Below are 8,616 nucleotides of genomic sequence, written 5' to 3'. Positions count from 1 at the left end.
ACATCAGTAATCCCCCGTTTAGATAATGACAATCGCAGCATGCTTCGCTGATTTGGTATCTCCTCTTATGCTATCTACTTCAAAACCAGCTGTATTCACTTGGCTTGTTCTGGCACTGGGTTTCTGTTGGTTTCTGATTGTTTCCAATAAGGAGGTGCTATTTGGTGGAAAATAAAAACTGTGGTCTAGGATTTCCAGCCGCTGAGATTTTAGGATACACATCAAAAAGATCCCAAAAAACTTCCTGTATCTTTTCTCAACACTTTCCTTGTAACTTAAACTGTGATGTTAATTTGAAATCAGTTAAGTAGCTGAATTGTGTTCTGATAGTACTACCCTCCATGACGTTTCCATCTAGAGCTCCATCATTCCATGTCCAGCTATCAGCCTTTTTAGCAGGACAAAATGCACATCCTGTCTATACAGCAGTTTTAAACACGAGTTCCCATAAACCCTTTCACCAATTGATTGAAGAGCTTGTTTTTATTAAGAAGGCTATACCAGACGCATAATCACTATACATTGATTTAACATTTACCTTTACAATTAAATTCTTCACTGAAATTACAGAATAAATATATGCACATTTTTCTTCAAATCTTTGTGAGAAAGAAAACATTAAAAGTGCCTCCTACAAAGCCGTTAGTGGGTGGCAATGGGGAATCCAGAAGCAATGAAGGGGGGGAGAAGAAACGGGTGGGGAGTCTTAACAAAGTGTGTGGAAATATCCAGAAAACCCTCGGCATTGTCCATGCGTCGGCGCATCCTTTTTTTACGAGAAGCACCCTGATATAGACAGAAGTTCTCATTAATAGTAATAACCATATTAATAAGATATAAAAATTAAATAGAACACTGAACTGTAAATGTGTTGCAGTATCTCTGTTCAGAATGCGACGTTATAGTTCTGAGTAAATCCTCTCACTTCCTGCACTGAAGCGAGTGCATGCAGCAAACTGCAGTTCATTTTTAATATGAGTATTTTTTTTCTCTCTTTTGATAATCTCCTACAAACTTCATGTGCACAGCCTCCCCATTTTTGTACATCCTAGTTGGGGGAAAAAGAGACTGAAAGAAAAACCCCAAGTCAGGGAGACGTCCAGCTCCCGTTTGTCTTCTCGATAAGTGGTAGCACATCATGGTAACTCCATAAAAATTGATTTTAATAACAGATGTAAGATTTCTGTAGGTTTAATCCCCAATGCCCTTCTTGTTCCTCTTTTGCTCTCATGTGGGCATGTAAAGATATTTATATATTATAAAAATAACGGTTGTTGACATTGCTGGCTACTCTGAAAAAAGGCACTTAATAGAAATATCTGAGAATGACCTCTCCTCCAAATTGATTTGGGGGAACATTGTGACTGTAAGATATTAAATTTTTTATCATGCTTTTTTCAAGTTTAGTTTTTAGTATTTTGGGTGAATTTATTTTGAATGTGACAAAGTGAATATGTTGACTTTGTGATTTTTATTTATTTATTATTCTTTATTTTTCACCCAAATGGGCTGGAGATGTTAAAACCGGTAAGATTTTTCCAAGACTTCGAGGTAATCTGGCTTGGTTTGAAGTTTGGCCCTTAACTCGAGGTAATCGCTTTGTGACGGATCAGGGTAGCAGCCTTTCCCCGCCGTGAAAAGCAATGTCTCCTTCAGACGCGCATCCTGCTGCAAATCTGGGTACTGCATGCCTGGTGGGTGTGCATGTGCAACGTGCATGTCCTTTAGTTTGGGTACAGTCCCATATAAACAGTCTACAAAGCCCACTGTTGGTGTAGGCCTTTGACTGTCAATCACTGTGGGGCAGAGCCCTCCATTCTCATGAAATCCTGCCAAGTCAGCTGTGGTGTGGTTGACTGTAACAATGGTGTTGAGTTGAGAGTTGGAAACAGCCAAAGTCCACTCTCTCTCTTTCTCTAATAAGGTTCTGTAGTTACTGTTGCTACCGCTGCCATTGTCTTTCTTTTCTAAAAGCTGTGCATTCTCTTGGTCAGCTATCTCCCCCTCTCTAGGCTTATAGATTGGGTTGTTACACATCTGAGTTACTGGATGGGGGATGTAATCATAAACGTGTCCATGAGCATGTGTGTGACTAGTGTGAGTGTGTGTGTGCATACTGGGCATTGGTTTTTCTGGAGTGCCATTGTTCCCAGCACTGCTTTGCCTTGGGGGGTCCTCAAAAATTCGGCATTGCATTTGGATCCCTGTCAGATCTACCTCAGAACGTTTGCGAAAAGGCAACTTCTTCCTGCGTCGGAGAACAAAGGCAAAAAGCCCAGCAGCCACAAACACAGCTGAGATGAAAAGGATGAGTAGGCTGAGAATGAGGACCGATAGTGGCACAGCCCCTCTCCCACCTGCCTCCCCCAGGTCAGAGCTCCCCGTGGTCAAGTCATCCCCACCAGGCAGCGCCGGGGAGGGGCCTGAGGAGTATTTGAGCTCAGGACATAGGACCTCAATCTCAAGCGAGCGAAGGTCCTTTCCAAAAGCAAATTCTGGGGTCTTGCAGATGACATCGCCAACCACAATGACAGAGGAGAGTTTTTCCAGCCACTGCTTGAGGGGAATGATGTCACAGGAGCAGTCCCAGGGGTTCTGATGAAGATCAATCTGCACAATGGAGGTCAGATGCTCCAGGACACCATGCACAGGCAGGGAAAGGAAGTAATTGTTACGGAGGTTAAGACGTGCAAGGTTGGTGCCAGCAAAGGCATCAGTGGGAAGGGAGCGTAGCAGGTTGTCATTAAGAAAAACCAACTGGAGGTTTGGCATAAGGGAGAATGAGTGAGGATGGATCTCACGTATGACATTATATTCAAAGTAAAGATAACTCAACATCTGAAGCCCCCGAAACATCCCAGGTGTGAGTCGCTCAATGTCGTTCCCATTCAGATATAAACTCTTCAAGTTTGGTAGGTTAATAAAGGCGCCCTCCTGTACATAGGATATCCGATTGTTCCCTAAATGCAGTAAATCCAAACTTGAGAAGTTCCAGAAATCTGAACGGTAGATTTTCTGTATTAGGTTCCCACTGAGATATAATTTCTTGGCATTGAGGGGCCGTGGCAAGAGCTCTGAGATATTGTGAAAGCCTTTCTCTTTACAGTTCACCGTTAGGCCCAGATCATTGATGTGAAGGTTGCAAATACATCCAGCTGGACAAATGATTGGAATGGGAGGTCTTGTTTGGTAACCAGCAATGGGGGGCTGGTTGATGCCTGGATAGATGCTACGAGGAGTTGGGGGATTCTTTGTTGGCCGGGGACGTTTGGTAGGCTTAACAGCTCTTTCCTTGTACTCCACAGAAGAGGCTGTGTTGTGAAAGGAGGAGAGCATGGAGGAAGGTTTAGTAGGCCAAGTGTTCTCATTGCTGAAAGGAACCCGAGGAATTCCCAGCTTGGCCTCGATCTCCGCATCAGAGAGCAGAGGACAGAGCTCACTGCGCTTGATTTCCCGTAAGTCTTTGCCGTGTAAGTGGAATGGGTACTCACACGTAATCTCACCCACCAAAGCTGTATAAGGGATTCTTTCCAGCCATGTTTTTAACTGGACAATCTCACACACACAGTTCCAAGGATTCTCTTCCAGCTGGATTTCCATCAAGCTCCTCCCAATATACTCCAGTGTGCCCTTATAAGGTAATGTCTTAAGTCTGTTTCCTCTCAAGTCCAGATGTGTGAGGGACACAGATCGAAAAAGATAGTTTGGTAGTACAGGGATCAGATTGTCATTTAGTATAAGCACTCTCAATTTATGAAGGTGTCTGAATGCACCACTTTCAATCCTTTTGATAACATTATAGTCTGCCTGGAGATACTCTAAACTCTCCAACCCTAGAAATGTATCATTCCTGAAAACTTCAAGTTTGTTTTCATGGAGGAACAGCCGTTTGAGTATTCCTAGGCCATTGAATGCCCCAGCATGGATATCTTGCAAGGCGTTATTACCCAGATTTATGGATATGGCATTGTTAAGGTGGAGGAAGCTGTTAAAATAAAGCTTCCTCATCGAGTTTCTCTGCAGGTTGAGCTTGAAGGGCCTGCTCCATATCTGGGAAATCTGGCTGACATTTGTAAATCCTTTACTGTCACAGTGGACGTGGAAGATGCCCTCCTTGACCTCGCAGTAACAGGGCTCGAAGCAGGGCTCGTCGATCTCTTCGGAGTCCTCTAGTAGTGGGATTGGTGTGGTCCATCCTAAGGCTATGGTGCTCAGCAAGGTAACCCACAGCATCCTCGCTGACACCAAGGGGATGAAGTGTTGGCTCCAGGGACAGAGCCACTTCACAGCACTGCAATAGAGAAGAGAAAAAGACAATGCAAGAGTGGGTGGGAAAGGAGGCGGGAAGGTTTTGAGGTTGGGATTACACACACAGGTACACACACACACACACTCACAAAGTAAGGTTTAAGGTGACAGGCAGATAGAGAGGACAGAGGAATGAGGAAGAGAGCATTAGCTTCAGTAGACTGGAAGGCAAGCTTTGAAATGAATACCAATGAATAATAGAATGCCATTGGAGACCACTTCAGATTCTGCAATATTGCTGGGTATTTCAAACAAAATATAAGACGAGGGCTCTTGAATGAATAATATGATACCCAACAACACAAACAAATCTCTACAAACATTCAGTTAACTTCACTATGTAGACAGGAACACCATCTATTATACAGCAGATGTGCTGGTAAGGTCGCAATAAATCAAAGCAAAGATGCTTATCGCTATGAATAAATGGAGCCAACAGTAGGCGAGTGAGGAGACACTGGCCCTTTGCCTCATTTATTACATAACAGGGACTTCTACCCCTTTTTCAAGATACGAATATGGGGGTTCAAAATACTAAGTAGGATTTTGAGTTGGTGCATTGAGCCTTTAACACAGGAGTCTGGAGAGTGTCAGCTCCATGATTCACAGTGGGAATAAATAAGGATTTTGTTGAGATTTTTGCTCTATAAGTCAGTCACAACACATGTGTTTATCCCAGTCTTTGACTCCTGTTAATCTGATGTAACAAATGCCTGTGCTATGAAAATACTGCTTGTATATTACTAAAGGTAAGGCAAGGCCTATATGTTCTAAACGTCAATGAAAAGCAATTAATGACTCTGTGAGAAAGGAAAAAGATAGTCCAATAGGTCCAATGACAGGAAATGCGAGCTGGAGGAAAAGAAAATAAAAATCCCTCCAGTGTTTTTTTTTTCTTTCTCCATTATCCGAATGTTCAATATGGCAGTAAAATGTCGGTTTTTAAAGTGCACCCCGAGCTTTAATTTGTCCAATGTAAATTTAATGCAACTTCTGGAGTTTTTCTCTGTTGGTAATGCTCTTGTATGTTTTGAGGAACATCGGCACAAATGAGAAGCGCAATGGGCGAAGCTCGAGAAACGCAATTAAGAGGCAGTGTTTTAGTAGAGTCCGGTAACCTTCAAATAGACAGAAAAGTACTCATAATTACGATACCTACCTCATTAAAAATGCCCTGGGCTACTAAATTTTGACTCCGAATTAAAAAGCAGGTATTGATAGAAATGTTTGCTCAGTCGTTGTTAGTCTATCTGTAAAATCTCTCCCCACGTCTTTTTTTATCGCTCTCTCCCACTCTCTATCCCTCTCTCTCTGACACACACAACCACACACACAACCTTAGATGTTTTGTCCCTCTGACTTGTCATGCATACACACTCATGTATTCAGAATGCTGTCCGCTCAAATGAAGGTGTTGAAAATCCAAACATGCGCGTGGGACCGTGTGCCGATCTGAGCCGCTGTCCGTTGTGCTGAAAAACGAATAAATAAAACCCCATTGGGACGGAGAAGAGGAAAAAGTAATCCAATAAAAAAGATACGACTGTTTAAACCAGAATATGTTCTGGTTAAAAAAAGAATAGTTCCGTGCACATTATCTCCACCCTGTGAAATTCTCCGAGTGTAATCCTCCTGGATCTATTGATTCCGCCGCCTCCATGTTAGAGATAAGGAGAAAAAATGCCAGATGCGATATAAAAAAGTAACATTTGAGGACACTGAAGATATTTCGTGTTACATTAATCCCTTGAGATGTTTCTAATAGAGTGTTATACGTACTTAGTTTAGTGGGATTCCAACTTCACATATCCTTCTGCGATGTGTGTTGTTGCCCGGTGCGTTCCGCTCACCGTCCGATGCCGGGCTGCGGGGAAGAGAACGAGAAACGAGGGTGACTGAGCCGTGAGAGAGGAACAGAGGAAACACAGAGGGGGATGTGGACAGAAAGCGAGAAAGAGAGAGGGAGAGAGAGAGAGAGAGAGAGAGAGAGAGAGAGAGAGAGAGAGACGGAAAAGGGAGAAAGGAAGAGATGCACATGATAATGAGCCACGGACGAGTTAAAAGTGTTGCTCATCACGAGTGACTATTTAAATGCGTCCTTATGAAAAGAACTAAACCGCCTATTGTCAACAGACTAAGTTGGTGTGGTATGATAATATTTATGATAAATGTTGGTGTAAAACGCCCCCCCCCAAAAAAAAAAAAACGGAGGAGAGCGCGTAGTGAAATACATGTCGAGCATAATGCAGCAACCTTTCGCCGTGACATTGGAAATTGTACCCAAATAACAAAGTGGGTATTGATCATTCGCATGGATCATTATCCCTGCTTTATAGGGAGCGTTTCTGTCTCCTTTTGAAGTCCATGGATATGCAGACACCAACAAGCACAGAGAAATGCACACGCACACAAATCCACGCATTTATCTTCTTAAATTGTCTATAACAACACACAAGGAAACACACTGTGACTGCTCACCTTATTTTCGTGGTGCATTTGGAAAGCATCAGGGAAAAGACCAATAGTTTGAGTCTCGTTAGATCTCTTTCCTCCTTGCTCTCTCTTTCTCCCCTCTCTCCCTCTTTCCTCACCCTCTTTCAGTGGCTGAGGAAAAAGAGAGGAGAGAGGAGAAATGAAGACGTGATAAGAATGTTTTCTCTCCCACTCTCACTCTCCGGTGACTCTGACTCTACCCTCTTCTTTCTCGTCTCCCTCTTTTTTTCTAAGCAGTTTGCTTAAAATGCAAGTCTTCGACTTCTGCCCGTCCACTTCCTCTTCCACCCCTTCCCTCCTCCTCCTCCTACTTCACTCCGCCGCCTCTCGGGCGAGCGCTCAGCAGTGTAGCAGGGTGACAGTGTTTTCCTCTCGGCTTCAGGACCTTGTCTCTGTCCAGTGCAGCAACAGTGGGAGTATATGGATCATATCGGTGTTTGCTCAGGCATCAGCTGTTTTTTTTTTCTCTTCTTTTTGGCTTAGTTTCCCCGGGTTCGTCTCCGTGTCGTGCGTCAGACAAATGAGGGACCAAGATGGGGAGGTGGAGGTGGGATTGAAGGGACGAGAGACGCAAAGGAGAGAGATGTGGCGGTGAGAGAAAGAGGAGGAGGGGAGCAAAACGTGTGATGAGGATGGCTGCGCTATAGTTATGGATGCTGCCGATAGGAGGAAAACAGGAGAAGTGAAGAGAGGAGAATGAGCGCTTGGGCTTTCGCGGCGGGGGCGCGCGTGAAGGAGAAATAAATAAATAAATAAGAGTCAGGGAGCGCGCCGTGCGGGGCGGTGAGAGTAACAGACCTGTGGATGCCAGCTAGGACTTAAAAATACCCTGCCGTTTTTCTTGCATGATCATGAATTTAAATACATTTTATTTGATCATTATTTAGATTTATCCAATAACGATTCCAATGATCTACAGTTATTTTACTAAGGGACACGGTTATTGCTGGGAAGATTGATTTGGCAGCCACACCACTTGCCAACATCTTCTCCCTCCACTATGGAGACGAAGGCGGTGGCCTAGACTATTCACAGCAAGCGGGGGAGAGACTGGGAAATGCAAACGTTTCATCGTTCTGTTTAGTTTGCTTGTCTTCCCGAGTCTCGCCTCCAGCGGGCAACACAAGCCCATGTTGTGGGCAGGAAGCTCAGTAGGTTCTCACAAGTTGTGACGAAATATCAAGTTTTTACAGCTCTGTATAGAAAGGGGTTTATTGCAGGGAGAGTTGGAATCTTCTCACAGTATTTCGGGCTTTTACGCAACTCCTGTTTGCCTTTATGACATATGAGCACAGGTATATTAGGCATATGGGAACTTCACAAGGCTTGTAAGGATTTATCACATTCACATAAGTTGTAAGAGGCAACTAAAGCTCAGCAGTTTTGTGTTTCTGATTTTATAAAGGTTCCACCATTATTTACATCTTATGTTTTCCTAATTTATCCTATTGCCAAGTTCCCTGTTGAGATTTTTTACTTTATATGTCATGGTGGATTAAAGTTTGAGCTTTGAGGAAATTCTCTTCATTTGCTGAAAAAATAAAACAACAACAACAACAACAACAACAACAAAAAAAACACATTAATTCGTGGAGCTATTCAGACATTTAATTGATGTTTTTTTCTTTTCTTTTTTTTTTTTTACATTTCTAACAGCTGCTGCACAGCTCATGGTTGAATCCCTGACAATACATGACTCAAAATGACTGACTGGTTACACACAGTGGTATTAAAAAAAACATAAATAAATATAGCTAATAATGTAGACCCATATAATTCCAAATCAGTCATATAACACAAATGATTTACTTTACC

General features: G+C 43.0%; 1 protein-coding gene across 3 annotated transcripts; it reads right to left on the bottom strand.

The window, feature by feature from the left end:
- Window positions 1-464: 464 nt before the first annotated feature.
- slitrk3a (SLIT and NTRK-like family, member 3a) lies at window positions 465-7,481 on the bottom strand. 3 transcript variants are annotated; one of them, XM_041994512.1, is made up of 3 exons: window positions 6,787-7,481; window positions 6,088-6,172; window positions 465-5,962 (listed from the first exon to the last, which is right to left on the bottom strand). In XM_041994512.1, the coding sequence occupies exon 3, from the start codon at window positions 4,231-4,233 to the stop codon at window positions 1,519-1,521; it is 2,715 nt and encodes a 904-aa protein (XP_041850446.1). In that variant the 5' UTR covers window positions 4,234-5,962; window positions 6,088-6,172; window positions 6,787-7,481; the 3' UTR covers window positions 465-1,518. The 3 variants fall into 3 exon arrangements, with proteins under 3 accessions (XP_041850446.1, XP_041850447.1, XP_041850445.1); XM_041994513.1 differs by having other exon boundaries at window positions 465-4,392; XM_041994511.1 differs by having other exon boundaries at window positions 465-4,291.
- Between the last annotated feature and the right edge of the window lie 1,135 nt (window positions 7,482-8,616).

The sequence above is a fragment of the Melanotaenia boesemani genome, chromosome 9, assembly GCF_017639745.1.
Source record: "Melanotaenia boesemani isolate fMelBoe1 chromosome 9, fMelBoe1.pri, whole genome shotgun sequence".
NCBI lineage: Eukaryota > Metazoa > Chordata > Actinopteri > Atheriniformes > Melanotaeniidae > Melanotaenia > Melanotaenia boesemani.
Note: the sequence above shows the minus strand (reverse complement) of the source record. Positions and strands in the feature narration are given on the sequence as shown.

What these genes read in the sequence shown, in the direction of transcription:
- slitrk3a (XM_041994512.1), bottom strand. Translation starts at nt 4,233, where the DNA reads ATGCTGTGGGTTACCTTGCTGAGCACCATAGCCTTAGGATGGACCACA.